This window comes from Pungitius pungitius, chromosome 12 (genome assembly GCF_949316345.1).
Source record: "Pungitius pungitius chromosome 12, fPunPun2.1, whole genome shotgun sequence".
Classification (NCBI taxonomy): domain Eukaryota; kingdom Metazoa; phylum Chordata; class Actinopteri; order Perciformes; family Gasterosteidae; genus Pungitius; species Pungitius pungitius.
This window is the reverse complement of record NC_084911.1, coordinates 20022669-20037329: the sequence shown is the minus strand read 5'-3', so window position 1 is coordinate 20037329 and position 14661 is coordinate 20022669. Positions and strand designations below refer to the sequence as shown.

The window sequence follows — 14661 nt, the reverse complement described above, 5'->3', positions numbered from 1 at the left end:
CTTCACTTCCATCAATGAGGTGTTTTCCGGAAGGTTTTCCTGTGTTTGTAGAGCACCTTGCTTCCTTCTCTCACAGCTCCTCCCACCGCTTTTGCGGCTGAAGTGATGGAGAGCGGCGACGCCGCCAGAGCCGCTGCCCTCTCCACCACCTTCGCCTTCCTCACAGCCTTCCCTTTGTCATCCTTCCCCAGGATCCCTGCTCCCTCTGCGGCGCCTCTCCCCACAGCTGTCAACAACTCGCACCAGAAAAGCCTCTCGGCTCGTTTCCTGGCCTCTTCTTCTTCCCTCAGCTCCTCTTCCTCCCTCCTCCTCCCCATCTCTGGTCTCTGCACCTCTCGGTTTTTAGCCGCCTCAGGTCCTCTCTCTCCCAGAATCCTCTCTTGCGCCTCCATGACGGCCCTCTCCGCTTCCTTGAACATCTTGATGCTATAGCAACCGCCTCCGTTGCTCGCCACAGTGTCTTTCACCTTCTCCAGCAGTTGAGCCACCTGCTGTGATCCGGCCGCTGTCTCGTCCTGTCCTCTGTTATCAAAGACGTGACACCCTCCGCGGCAGCTGCTGACAAACTCGGACAGTTGGTCGCTGTCCCCCAGGAAGTCCTCGATGCTTTTGCCCCGCAGCTGGTCTCCCCAGGTGAACAGCACTGTGGTAAACCTAGTGGCTCCAGGTCCAAACGTGGCCTTGATCCACTGCAAGGCGTCCCTTTCCTCCTGGGTGAACCTGCCGAGCCGCAAGGTCACCAAAAAGCCGTGGGGTCCTGGGGAGGACAGGGCGACGCTCTGTCCCACCTCTGCCATGACCTCCTCGGGGGACAGCCGTGTGTGCAAGAAGCCCGGCGTGTCAATCACAGCGACGCTCTGCCCGTGGACGGTCCCGGACCGCCTCTCGCACCGCGCGGTGACCGAACCGGGGGAGGAGGCGACCCAGAAGGCCGACCTGCCCAGGATGGTGTTACCCGCTGAGCTCCTGCCTGCTCCTGTCCTCCCCAACAGAACAATCCTCAGGGGTTCAGCCTCCGATGCCTCACCAACTGCAGCCAGATGATATGAAATGGTACACGGATATTATCATTTTATAGTAATAGGAACCTCTAGCAGGTATTCAAAAGAATAAGACATTTACTTGGAGGATCTCAAACCATATTTCCGCTTTTCATAACGGATTTGTGTATTTTATTTCTGTTTAGTAACTTCCTTCTTTGTCATAGCCTGCAGTGCAGAGTCACACTGCTGCTCTGAAGCTTATGTGGAAATAACTAATCTACATACCTTTATGTGACGCAGCATTTTCAGATGTCGACATCCTAGCAGGAAGCAGCATATATTCTTTAGCCTGGCCTGACCCAACTTAAAAGAGGCAGTGTCCAAGGTTTCCTCTGCGACTGAGACGTTTGTCATTGAAATAGCGCCAAACCGCAGAGGGCATCGGCGCTGCAGAGCAGAGGAGCGCTATTAATCCGCTGATATGAAAACGACCTGAAGGAAAGTCACAAGTTATTTAAATAGCTCTTCACCAGTACGCTGGACAAACCGACTGCTGTGCGCGTCATCCTCGTCGTGATCATCCAAACACTGGAAGCAGGAGATGCTGACGATGACTCGGTGTAGTAGTTCTTGGATGTGGCCACTAGGGGGCAGTAGACACTCAAACAACATAATTCAAACTAGACAGGAGTGTTTCTAATATCAACCCACAATGAATCACTCGGAGGCCATGGAGGTCGCTCTATGAGAATATAACGTGTTAGATCATTAAAACGATCAAGCTCATCAGTGACACCGGTGATGGGTAACAACAATTATCATAATGGAAAAAACGAAATAGAAAAAGAGAAAAAATGCCTTGTTATGAATGTTAGGAAGAACTGCCACTAAATTTATTTGTAGAAAATGTAATACATCACATGACAAAAAATACCAAATAGTTGTCCCTCATATTTTTACTTTATCACTAGGATGTGATTAATGTGCCAACCACACTGAACCACGATCGTCATCAAAGAATCTGTAAGAATGAGTTGTGTGGCCTTAACGAGTGCATCTAGACTTCGAGTTCGAGGATGTCAGTTCGAGGATGTCATGACAAACCTCTAAAACAAGTGAAAACCTCTGAGTACATCATGGCCAGCAGGGCCTTGAGGTGTGGTACTCTTAACGTACAGACGTTCCTTCCTTTACACAAGAAGTCAAAGTCTAGGAAGAGAAACATGGAAGGCTGAAGCGGTTTCTGATCACGGGCAGTATTTAATAGGATTATCCACGACAGTGTGGCCTGTGTCGACCCAGTGGACCACAGAATGATCATTCATGAGCAGTCATCTTATTTCTACCAAAACTCCTAATTAACAAGGCGCTGAGCTATAAGAAGCTACCGTGTTTGTTTTTTAGTATGCCTGTGATTCAGAACACGGACTCTGTGTGAGGCCAAATCTCCAAAGCAAAACCCATCTGACAGGAATGTGTGAATTTAGGTGTTGCACATTTTCCTCGACAAAGACTCAAAAAACATCTGTGGTAACGTGTACGCTACATAGTAGGCAAGTATGAGTACTTTTGAACAACTGTGAATAGGTCTTTTGTAGTGAAGGAACATCCTTAAAGAAATGGAAAGGGATTAAAAAAACCCTCCTCTATGTCCTTCTCAGCACTGTAGGTAGACATCTTGAGTTTGGCATCACTGACATTTGTCTTCAACGTTTCTCTCTTATCTGAATTGCTTTTCTTTTGTCTTTCGATATCGAGGCTTCAGTTTGATGTTGAACTCTGAAATCAGAACTGGCAAACTGGTAGAACAACGGCAAATCATGTAAAGTCAACCTTTAGCATGTTTTGTTATGTGAAAAGTGCAAACAGGTAAACCAAGAGGAAACAATTCAATTACATGTTGAGTATAATCGCTTTTTAGCGAGTGCGCTTCTAATGAGTTTGTTTACGAGCTCCATCCAGCAGTAACGTTGCTTTGTGCAGTGGTGAGTGATGGGGTTTTAAGGACTACTGCAGCTCCCTAAACAATACGCTATAATGGACATTAGAGCTTAACTACAGGGCCAGAAATGTGCAAATAACATCAATCGCGTGTTGTATGAAGTCGTAGATCTCCCCGGCGGTTAAGTGGACAGTTAGTAAAAATACCAGTTCCCAGCCATTTACACAGCATTCACACAGCCGGGCTCTTCTGTTTGTAAATCAGCTGTTCTGCTGTTTTTTCAGTGGACCAAAGGTCGTGGGCGGCTGGTGCTCGAGCTGTTATCAGGACGCACTGTCAGCCGCTCTGTCCCACTCCACCTGGTTTCTCGGTGGAAAGCTCGCTCCCTTGCTGGGAACCTGCGGGGGCTCCGTGTCCCCCGGAGGGGGCTCCCAGCTGGAGCCAGGCACACCTGCGACTGTGGGAGCCTCCTTCACGCTGCCGCCACGGAGCCGGTCGGGCTGCCGCACGCCACCGGCTGAGTTCTCAAACTCAAAGAAGGGGTCGCTTTCACCAATCCCCAGCCCAAAGCTCTCCAGTAAGTCCAATACTGAGGGCGTAGACGGGCCACTGGGGGCCTCCTCCTCAATGAGGTTCAGCGTTGGCAAGATGTCCACCAGCTCTGCCATCTCCATTGGCCGCATTACCTCAGTGAGGCTCGCCGCAAAGTCCTCTTCCCCGCTGTACGACTCCTGTGCTTCTAAAGCCGCGCCCCCCACTTCAAACTGTGCGACGGCGCCGGGCTCCAGGCCGGATTCGACCAAAGCGCTGGCCAACCCGAGCTCTGACTGGCCGAGGCTCGTCAGGTCGACACTGGATTGGCTGATGTCTAAAGGGTACCCTCCCTTCGCGACGCCCTCCATCAATAGCGTGGCCTCTGCAGGGACAACCATGATCCCTGATGGGGTGGCGATCTCAGCGGACACGATGCTGGATGGAGTCCCGCCAGCTAAAGAATCTGGGAAGAGATGTGGGACGTCCAAAAGAATATGAAGATGTTGATCCTAAACAGAAGAATATAATAAGGTGCTCATCTACACACAGACGCATCATGGTTGCACCTGCGGTGGCTCTCTGTGCCTGGATGCGATGGGGCCACGTCAGCCTGGCAGTCAAGCTCTCCTCCTCCTCCTGCCCATCCGGACACGGCGGCGGTTCTCCTCCCATCACCAGGCCGAGAGGCACCGCGCCGACCCACTGCTTGGAGCGGACGCACTGCAGACAGTCCATGATCCAGCGGGCGTCCCTCCACACCACATCGAGCCGCTGAAGAACCGGGTATAGTTGAAGTGGAATAGAATTCACATCCACATAAAATCACATTCAGTCATTTTGCTCTTTTGTCTCTGCTGTCATGATCTTACATGGGAAAGCTCCGTGATGTGCTTCAGCCGCTCCCGGGCTTCCTGCACCTCCTTGGTGTCCAGCGCCTCCCGCAGGGCCTGCTGGGCCAGATGAGAGTCCAGCTCCAGCCTCACCCAGGCCTGGCAGTACTGGGACAGGAAGTCGCGCTCATAGGTCCAGAAGTGAACTGGTGTTGAGGAAAAACAAATCATCACAGGGAGAAACGAGAAGCCCAGTGGGCCTCGGAGGTCATTAGTGCTCTTCATCAACCCTTTAGCGTGGGAGTTTTCCAAAAGGTTCAAAGCGACGGGTGGATTTAAATTAGAGACAAAATAAACCCTAAAGAATGGATGAAAAGGAGGATCATTGGACTAATTACATGTGCTAAGACCAAAGAAGTGACTCATCTCTATGAGACCAACAGGCATATTACACCTTCCAGTCATTATTTTTGGGGGGGTTGTCAAAAATGATTTGCTATAATTCCAACTGGGTTGAAACTATATTGATCTCAAAGAGAAAAAGCTTCTCCTGTGACGGTGAAGCTATTTTTGTCCACTCAAACGTCCCTGGACTCTGGATTCCACTTTGATCAATCACTTCTTGTCCTTGTTTTGGGCCGTTTCTCTGTGCAACACTGTGCTCTTATTGTCAGAGAGATCCCGTGTCCATGGACAGCTAAAGTTCTGCCCCTACCCAGCTCAAAGATCTGCAGGGGCATGGTGAGTCCGAGCTCTTTTGTCCCCACCAGAGGCCAGAAGCTGGAGCTGAAGTCCTCACTGGGGGGCAGCAGCAGAAGCATGGACAGCTTGTCCCCAAAGTGCAGAAGCTCCCGGGTGTACACGCCGTACTGATACGCCTGTAACAGACACGGAGAAACCCGTCATGTTCCCCCACATCACCACGGAGCTCACAGTAATCGTAAACCAGAGTGGTTCAGGGAGGGGGGAGGTCTTTGTTACCCTGTAGAGGGGGATGTTGAGCTTCGTCAGGAGGTGTGTGACGGCCACTCTCAGAGACATGATGAACTCCCCCAGCGCGCCGCTCTCCAGGGCGCTGTCGTCCTCGCTGCTCAGCAGGTTCGCAGCGCAGCCATTGGTCGTGGTGTACACATGACTCTGAAGCCATGCCCACTCCTCCCTGTCACGCAGTGAGGATGCAGTTAGCACGACACTGCCGTAAAAGGTGTAATAGCGTTAAATGAAGTTGTATTTGATGTTTTTTTGCATTTACTTTATGTTCTGGCAGAGCCCTTTCCAAAGCATTTTCTCAGGTTTCTGGATTGATTTTTCTATGATACTTTGACGCAGTCATGCAGTTACAAGGCCGCTGCCTTGTTGGTGTATGGAAAGTTATTACCATACTTGAAATGTCCCTTTTTTTAATGCAATAACTGTTGTATAGGATACCTATGGAACATGCTCAATAAAGGCAAAGTATGATTTGATGTTGAAGCTTCAACGTTGTGCAGACCGCTTTACCTGGAGACGTGGGCGTTGTGTCGGACCCGTGTGTGGCAGAGGACATTGGGCAGCCTCTGGGGCACCAGGACCCGGATCTGCTCCACTGAGCTGCACAGCTTCAGGATGCCGACGTACAGACCCGGCTTGGCGCACTGAATGCTGTGCCTGTGGAGGGTCAGTTTCTCCTGGACGACAGAGAGAAGCCGACGGGGGGTTAGGGACTTGTTCTCACGATGCAGTGTTCCGATGCGGTTTAGTGTTTTTTGCCTGGCTGGATCGATTCTGTTGCCTTTTTCAGGGCCAGAGAAAAACCACGGCTGGACGATCGAATGAGTCGATGAACTCGCCCACTGTGCACTCAGCGCTCGCTTCATTCTGTTACATGTACGCACCGCTTCGTGGTGTCGGACCTTCTCACTGTGCCTCTCTTTTACTCAAACGCAGGCCCACCTTGAGCTGGTCGTAGAGCATGTCCATGGCCGTGGGCTCGGGCACCAGAGGAGTTCTGCCGCGGTTCTTCTCCAGGCGAGCCAGGGGCATCCAGTGGAGCGGAGGCTCTGGGGGGCTTTTAAAAGGAAGTGTGTCCACATGGAGCCACCAACGAATGTTAGTTAATATTGGTACGACAAAGCCAGTATGATGTCAGAAAAACCAAAGAACTCCTCATTTTGTATTTGTGCTCGGGGAGCCCGGCCCGATGTCTGATTAAGAAATCATCTCCAGTCCAGTCCTATTGATAAAGCCAAGCTGGCTGATCAAAAATGCTTTGTTTCCATGGAAGAACGGGAGGGAACAAAGGGCCCTTCCTCACCTGGGCGCGTTTGGGAACTCCTTCAGAGTCACCAGCACAACGTTGCCCTGCCGGTCTTTCAGAGGTTCATAGTACACCTGGCCCAGGTCCATTGTGCCCAGGGAAGACTGAAGGATCAAAGTGGTTGAGGTGTGAAACAGAAATATGCGGAGGAATAAATTGTGAGGATGTTGGGGATTAACGCAGTGAGACACAGTAGCACACGTTCTACAGGTATGCAGCCTGAGATAGGAAACCAAGGAGAGATCTTCAAAGAGCAATTAACCCATTTTGATGCCTCTCATCATGCAGCTTAACTTCCTACCTGCAGCTGGGAAATGGCTCTTAAAATGTTGTGTCTGTTCTGAAGGAGGGAGGAGGACGATGAATGAGCAGAGGACAGGGCCTGCTGGAGCCAGGGCACTTGGTGCCATGCACAGGATAACTACAGAGAAAATCAATATTTCAACTCCAATTTACACAGACAATTCCACAGCCTTCATTCTGAATGAGTACATCTGCAGTATTGATGAGACAGTAAAAAACAACATGTGTATTCATTTCACGTCATGGTGAGTCAACGTCTCCAATGTCTTCTTCTGACCGTCTACCTTGGCAAACCAAAGGAAGTCATGGATGATGGAGGTGGAGCAGCACTGGATCTCCACCAGTGGGATTTGATCTTCAGCTGTCACCAGGATGTTTTCCTTGTGATAGAACACAGTAGCCAAGTACACGCCCCTAAAACAAACAAAATGAAGGTCACAATCGGGTTTTCTGAATACGTCGATACTCTCATCCGTCAACTGTGAAGGTCAGTTCACCTCAAAAGTCTGCAATGGTTGACTTTGTGTCTACAGCATCTTTAATGTGACTACTTCATTACCGTAACAGCTCCGCGTTTGGACTTTGTGGTCTACACCGCTGTGGTCGGTTTCACATTACGTAATACACTACGGCGCTCAAGGCCCAGAGGGACAGGTGAGACAAACGGAGCGCTACCTCTGCAGGAGACGAACAAACTTGGTGGCGGACTGGAACAGTTGTTTGATGCCTCGAGACACAGACAGCCGCTTGCTGGGACTCTGGGGCTTGGGGCTCTCTGTGGAGCGGAGCACAGGAGCATGAGTCAGGATCACTTGGATCACTTTCTATCTGCTGAGCATGCACGTCATATCTGAATGGGGGAGAGGGGGTGAGACAGTATCCTCTGTGCATGCCGCTGATATGAAATGCCGCTGAAAAATGATGCAAAACAATTGGGACTTTGCTCCCATTTAGTGCTAAATGTGTAAAATGGAATAAAAGATATGCGAATCAGCCGACAAGGATGACATGTTTGTTCTTCCCTTGGTTATTGGGATACCGTGGTGATAAATATATGGACATCTCCTGGCTTTACAGTAGCTGCATGTGCGAGTGCGAGTCAGTTGTTCCATCACCAAAGACCCGGGCGTTACCGATGCAGAATCCTTTGTAATGTGGTTCTCTGGCATCGACCAACAGTTTCCTCACGAGGTCCTCGTGGTTTCTGAACTGTGACTTCACGCCGATGCACTCTCTCCAACCTGCACAGGAACAAAGGGAGAAACCAATCATCGCTTTCTGGTTCTATGCAATTAGGGTGAAGTCCTCAAGAAGTCATCTTGCTGGAGAATCTTGAGAGCTTCTGTTTCTGATCTTTGTGATTAGAAAAAGCGACGTGTGTGAGACCATCTGTTTCCATGGATTCGTTTCAATGCAGAATCATTCTGAGCTGCTCGAGTCACCGTAAAAGTTCAATTCGGTTTTCAAGTCAAATTGTGTTACTGAACTGGCGATGTTGAACATCACAACTTTGGTTGTACTCAGACTTATTTGCATATATGTTTTTCGCCATGATTTTTCAATTTCAAACACATGTGACAATGTTTCCTTTCACGGTTCTGAAATGGTAAAAAACAGCAGGTGATGCTAAGAGAGCGAGAGAAAGAGAGCCTGAGAGAGATTACGAGGCCAAAAAGCACAAGGCCCATTGAGTCCCACTGACATCTTTAATTGCACAATTTAAAATTCCATTAATCTGCCAGCCGTTAGTGAAATGCACCTTTTCACATTAAGCCTGATGTCAGCCAACTAATCCCATTACTTGACGACGCAGAGGAAACGAATGGAGCTCTTTCGCAGCGTAAATCCGCACTCATCAGCGTGCAGTCGGGGGTACTCACTGGAGGGGGCGGCGCTGACCGGAGCGGAGCGCTGAGGTGGGCCCCATCCTTTCACGTTATAGCAGCTCACTCTCACAAAGTAATGCACTCCCTGCATTTGGAGAAGCACAGGCGGACAAATTATCACCGTGCATTAACCTTATAAAATCGTTTATTCCGGGACACAGGAATCACATATTGCTGTCATTATTAATTCATCTGGTTAAGTAAGGCAGCCTCAGACTGATGTAAGTGCTCTCTAATGGGAAGTGCACAGTCCGCCACAATTGGAGCTCAATAAACACAGTTTGTGTGCAGGTCCGGAGGGTGGGTGTGTGTGTGTGTGTGTGTGTGTGTGTGTGTGTGTGTGTGTGTGTGTGTGTGTGTGTGTGTGTGTGTGTGTGTGTGTGTGTGTGTGTGTGTGTGTGTGTGTGTGTGTGTGTGTGTGCGTGTGCGCGTGCGTGTGCGTGCGGGTCCACTGGCTGACTTACTGTTGTGAGCCCCTTGATGCTGTAGGAAGGGTTCTTGGTCTCTAGGACTTGGGGTGAGCCCAGGATGCGTTTGAAGCTGGCTGAGGTGCTCCATTCCACTGCCAACACAACACACAATCTCACTGACAGATTATTCTGGCTTTACTCAAACCCCCGTATGGGAGAACTAAGGCTTTGAGTATTTACAGTTTTGGAGAACTTAATCTACCTTTTGCTGCAAAGTATGAAGCAGCTGTAAAGCCAAGCAGCAAACATAGAGAAGTGTGGCTTTTACAACCTTCAGCCTGAATGACGTGACCTTGACTATATTCATTTAACCTCTCTTTAGCTATAGTATATTAAGGGTTTGTAATGCCCCACGTACCTCGGTAGCGGGTGATGAGCCCGATGGCGTCCCCCTCTGGCTCTTTGATGACCACATACAGAGAGGACGCGCTGGTCACCACTATGGACACGTGACTGGGAGGCCCGGGCAGCTCTGGTGTAGAACATTCAAACAGAGCACTGTTCAAAATCCAATCATTATCATATAGTCTGGGTTATTAATATATCGCTTTTATTTTCTGATTTAAAAGTAACAATTTAGAACCAGTGCACTGCTGTTATAATTTAACGTAATAACACTACACATCTTTCTATTATACCTACAAACACTATTTTTCTACTTCATTATAAAATGTAATGTAATATCTTTGGCTCTGTTATTTTATTGCATTTGGTCTCAGTCTGCACCAGCTCTGTGTGAACTGCTCTTTTGCACATTCTGCACTCTGACCTGCTGTCCTATGAATAGAGTCAGCGAGCAGAGCTTTTCCTTCAATAATCATCAAACTCTCCCAGTACCAGTACAACAACCGTAACCCCAGCACCGGGCCACTTGCAGTGAGAGCACATCTCTCACTCGTCTATATTTATATATAGCTTATAGCTGGCTTTAAGCTGACCCTTTCATCCTGATTAAGACCTGTGCACCAAGCACAAAACGTCAGATTGAACACTGTGATCATACAACAGTCTGGAGAACTGAAGGTGTTTGAAATATAAACAGAATAAGAGCTGAGGAGAAACATTCATACAGAGCCACTCAGGCACAGGGGGGACATCATTGCATCATTTCTTTTTTTAAAGAAGCGAGGGAGAGCAGCTCGGTGCAGGGAGAGGAAGGAGGATGCAAAGCCTGGTCGCCATTCCGAGTGTGGATTTCTACGCATGTATATGCACCGGCACCAAGGGTTCCATTTTTAAGCAAGCAGCCGGTGGACAGAACAAAGCCAAATGTTTAAGATGAGGCAAACTGAAACTGAAGCGAGGTGGGGCTGAACAGCTAAAGGGGACGAGGGGGAATATGTGGAGGGGGGTTAGAAATGAGGTGGCTTTTCCTTGTTGAATTTGAAGAAGGATGAAAAAGGCAAGAACACCAGTATTTCTCGCTGCAGAGAACTGTGAAGACAGAACCAGACAAAAGCCACTGACCTAGTTTGCTTCCACAGCTTCACTTCACCAAATGCCACACGCTGACCCGACCACTGACCTGTGTTTTGGAAGTTGCGTCTCATGCGGCAGTACAGCTGCAGCCTCAGGCTCCAGAGACAGATGCTTCTGTGGACTTCGACCTGTGCCTGAGGCCCCGAGCCGGCCTTCTTCACCAACTCATTCTTCCTCTCCTCCACCCGTTGGCCTGCCAGAGCCACCAGAGCATCCAGCTTGAAGGCCCACTCTGCTGGCCGGCACACTGTGGAGGGGGCGCAGTGGGGAGGGAGCGGGTCAATTTGCATGTAATCAAACCCCACCCACTTCCAACAGAGTGCTCGGGAGACTTACAAACAGGGTTATGGCTGGCCCCCGCCTTGGTCAACACGTGGAGCAGAGGGGAATTGTGGGTAAGGGCGGCCACGTCCAGGGGGACCAGGCCCTGTTCGCTCACCCTGTTCACCCCCCTATCCTTCTCCCAGGTCTTCTCTTTCTTCTCTCCACATTCCCTTGTGCTGCTTCCTCCTCCTCCTCCTCCACAGTGGACGTTGTCTCTGGACAGCAGGCTTTGTACAGCCAGGGTGTCCTCGTTTTCCACTGCCTCCCACAGGGTCTGGTACTAACGGGCACCGGGTGAGCGGCCAGCAGCGGGCGGGCGGGTACAAGGAGTGACACAGAAGACGAGAATTCATATTAAACCAGAGAGGTGGGAGCAAAGGAAGGAGGCGACGGGGTGGCCGAGGACACATCTATCGAATCGTAAATCACAGCTGCAGTCTGGATAATGTATTCGTGGTTACACAGACTCAGCGTGTAATTTCAAAAATGAGATCTCGTTCATTTTCAAATCAAGACAGCCTGCCAGAGGACAGGATGACATCTCAGTCAAAGTCGCCGCACCCCCCTCAGATTGAGGGCGTGGAATATCTTACAGCGTTTGAAGGCTTCCTCGGGCGTCTGGGAACGTCCGTTTCCTTGGCAACAGATGACTCGCCACCCCTCAGTCTGACGGACAGGTTTCTGTAGATGCGTTTGGGTGAGACCGGGCCGAGAGAGCGCCGGCGCTGGAGTGGGTTGCCCATGGATACGGACATGGCGGGAGAGGACGGGGAGAACGGGGGAGGCGGGGGGTCGCTGAGGAGAAGGGAAACAGCAGGAAAAGCAGTGAGGGATGGGTTCCTTGATAGAGGATAGAGGGTAAGATTAAGAGCCGTAGAGAGGGAAGATGTGATGAGAAAAGTGACCTGGTGGGGGCGAACGAGTAGAGACGATATGAGCAAAACAAGTGAAAGTGATCAGAAACCTGGAGGAGTGCAGGCTGGGAATGAGTCTGATTCCTGCAGAGTGTCGCTGGATAAAAAGATAAAAGTCACAACGCAGCAGATGAAACAAACGCCTCGCAGCATTTGCATTTGTGTCTCTTGCTGTTCTCCCTTTTATTCCTTCTGTTACTGGATATTATGCGACACGGTTCGCTGTGTGTGGGCTAAGCAGCCGACCTATCACACCAATTAACTGATGAAAAGTGGAGGAGCCCAAACCCGGCCCACACAGTGCATACGGATGTCCCCCTGCATCAGCTGGGAGACAATGATCATTATCAATGTCACTGCGCTTCCATTATTACCCTGAAAACCTGTCTTCTCCCCCCCGTCCCCTGAAACACATTGAAATGCAGTGGGCATAACGCCCCCCCCCCCCCCCCCCCACACCTTCAATCATCACCTCGTTCTTACATGTGTCACTGTCTCTCTTCACTGCTTTCTCTCGTCTCTCTTTTCCACATTTCAGCCTCATCTCGCTCCCCGAGGGGCATCTTTGGACAAGGGGGGGGGGCATTCAAACACTATGCTCTCTGTGTAAGCTCTCATCACCACTTTTCCATCCAAAAAGAAAGCCTCACATTTCCTTTTGTTTTGTTAGTTTGACCTTTGTTAAATCCCGGCGTGCTGAGCAGTGTGGAATCCAGTCCTCCCCAGGTCGGGGGTCTCTGAGGACAGAATGTGAGGGCTCAGCGCCACAGTAGCATTGGACCTGCTACCTCACTGGTGTGTACAGTAACCGCACCGCCTGCATGTGGGATGCTGGCTCACATTGTAAGTTGGCGTTGTTGTTGGTACAGTTTTGCCATGTTTGTTTACTTATTATGTCCCACATCAGTTGTGGAAAGTGCTGATGGAACAGTGTAGATTAGCTGTAGTGTTTGTCTTTGTCTTTTTCAGGCAGCACAGAGATAAGACAAGAACACCTGGGAGGAGAAATGCGTTACTCAAGGAGAGCATATGCTGAGCCGTGAAAACACACACACACACACACACACACACACACACACACACACACAGACACAGATGCACTCGACGTGTCGTTGTGTTTTTTTTCATGCCAGTAGGTTGTGGTGATGTTGTTGTTTTCCAACGTCACACGCTGAGGTCAAAGTGTGCTGTGTGTCTGCAAACTTTCTGTTTCTGTCAAGTTGTTCCTGGAAACATCGGATGAATAATATTTCTAATCCCACAGGAAGGAATGCAGTGCATTTATTTGGGTAAGTAAACCACAAGGGACAGCAGCCTCCCAGGGAGTGTATGAAAACTCAAGTGACTTCAATATAAATAAATGATTCAGTGGCACATTGCATCAGGCAGATAGAAGTCAACGTAAGATGGCGATAGTTCAAATGAACAACATGAGCGCAGATATGAATGTTTCAGCTCACTAGGCGAATAGACCTGAATCATCCGTAAAAGTTCCAACAAACCTGATAAAGACCAAAACTCGTTTTGATTTGTTTTGCGTTTGTAAACTTACAATAAACCGATATATTACAGATACTACAGTAGCTAATAGTACTATGTGGCACACGGACAAACACACCTAAGCCACAGTTAATAGTGGAGCAATGGGGTCAATCAATTATCAGTTCAAAGTGGTTTTTCTTCTCTTACCTTGAGTCGCTGCTACTCTCTCTTTAATTGGCCTTTTCTCCACTGCTGCCTCTCCATGTTCTTTCTAACGAAAACCCGCCGCTAGTCACATGGAACCCACCGGACCTCACAAGAGGCTTCACCTCACAGGGGGATCGTTGCAGCCGAGTGACGGACTAGCGCTTCTCCCACGCACGCGCGCCCGCACGCCCGCACGCACGCACAGCCAAGCGCGTGGTTGGTCCCGCCCCCTTCCTACTTTGGCTCATTCATTTCTCAGAACCAACAACTTAGAAAATTTTTTTTGAATACCGCACTCGAAAGCAGCGCTAAGATAAATATATAAATATAAATACATAAATATATACAGTATATGTATATATATAGAGAGAGAGAGCAAGAGAGACTATTGTCTGAGCAGTGAAGCAGCTTGATATTAGCAAGCAGAAGACAGTCCTCCAACTTTTAGTGAGTCTATACTTCCCATAATTAAGAAGCTATACATTACCTTTGTGATACAGTTGGAACAGCTGCCATTGTTACATGACCTGTACATGTCACAGGAAACATAATGAAAGCATGGAGTGATGGTGTGTGGGGGTTGGTGATTTGAAAAAGGTATGGTTCTATAATAAGGGCTGCTCAACGCCTCCAGCAATGCTGTATACGTGACTGGGGGGGGGAGCATGAGTGTCTAGCACTACTGATCTTTATGTGTGTATGTAAGGGGTTATACACAGGAAGTGGTTCAGAATATGTCACGTCAGATGACAGAGAAGCAAATTCCCCCATAGGGAGATGTTAGGACTCCACTTGTGTCTGTGTTTTATTGACCCCCAAAGAATTATCTGTGTGAAAACGTTGTCAAATACAGATGACGGATATGCATCGGCTCCCACTTGAATGGTGGGAAGGGCTCTTTGCGTCTTTCTCTGCTGTTTTTTTTCTCCCTCTGGGCCCAATAAGACTCTGAGACTGATGTATTTAGCTCCTGTCCGAGGACAAAAGGACCTATTTTCTTCCTGCTTGTCT

At 49.2% G+C, this 14661-nt stretch overlaps 3 protein-coding genes across 3 annotated transcripts in view; 1 reads left to right on the top strand and 2 right to left on the bottom strand.

Moving 5' to 3' along the window:
* Nucleotides 1-11: 11 nt before the first annotated feature.
* On the bottom strand, nucleotides 12-1302 carry LOC119221038 (GTPase IMAP family member 7-like). Its single transcript, XM_062566231.1, has 3 exons — nucleotides 1269-1302; nucleotides 333-1030; nucleotides 12-236 (listed from the first exon to the last, which is right to left on the bottom strand). Exons 1-3 carry the CDS (start codon nucleotides 1300-1302, stop codon nucleotides 12-14), a joined length of 957 nt encoding a protein of 318 aa, XP_062422215.1.
* Nucleotides 896-13832, bottom strand: LOC119221036 (ankyrin repeat and fibronectin type-III domain-containing protein 1-like). The gene is made up of 20 exons (XM_037477435.2): nucleotides 13651-13832; nucleotides 11641-11842; nucleotides 11060-11327; nucleotides 10770-10970; nucleotides 9603-9716; nucleotides 9239-9336; nucleotides 8769-8859; nucleotides 8022-8129; nucleotides 7564-7663; nucleotides 7173-7302; nucleotides 6887-7006; nucleotides 6583-6689; nucleotides 6222-6336; nucleotides 5790-5956; nucleotides 5271-5448; nucleotides 5005-5167; nucleotides 4329-4495; nucleotides 4026-4230; nucleotides 1269-3922; nucleotides 896-1030 (listed from the first exon to the last, which is right to left on the bottom strand). The coding sequence occupies exons 2-19, from the start codon at nucleotides 11800-11802 to the stop codon at nucleotides 3249-3251; spliced, it is 3168 nt and encodes a 1055-aa protein (XP_037333332.2). The 5' UTR covers nucleotides 11803-11842; nucleotides 13651-13832; the 3' UTR covers nucleotides 896-1030; nucleotides 1269-3248.
* LOC119221035 (meiosis inhibitor protein 1) overlaps nucleotides 12427-14661 on the top strand; it is a 43057-nt gene continuing 40822 nt past the window's right edge. Inside the window, exons 1-2 of the mRNA XM_062565860.1 lie at nucleotides 12427-12804; nucleotides 12931-13250. The gene's annotated coding sequence lies outside the window, so the exon portion shown is untranslated. The remainder of the gene's footprint in view (nucleotides 12805-12930; nucleotides 13251-14661) is intronic.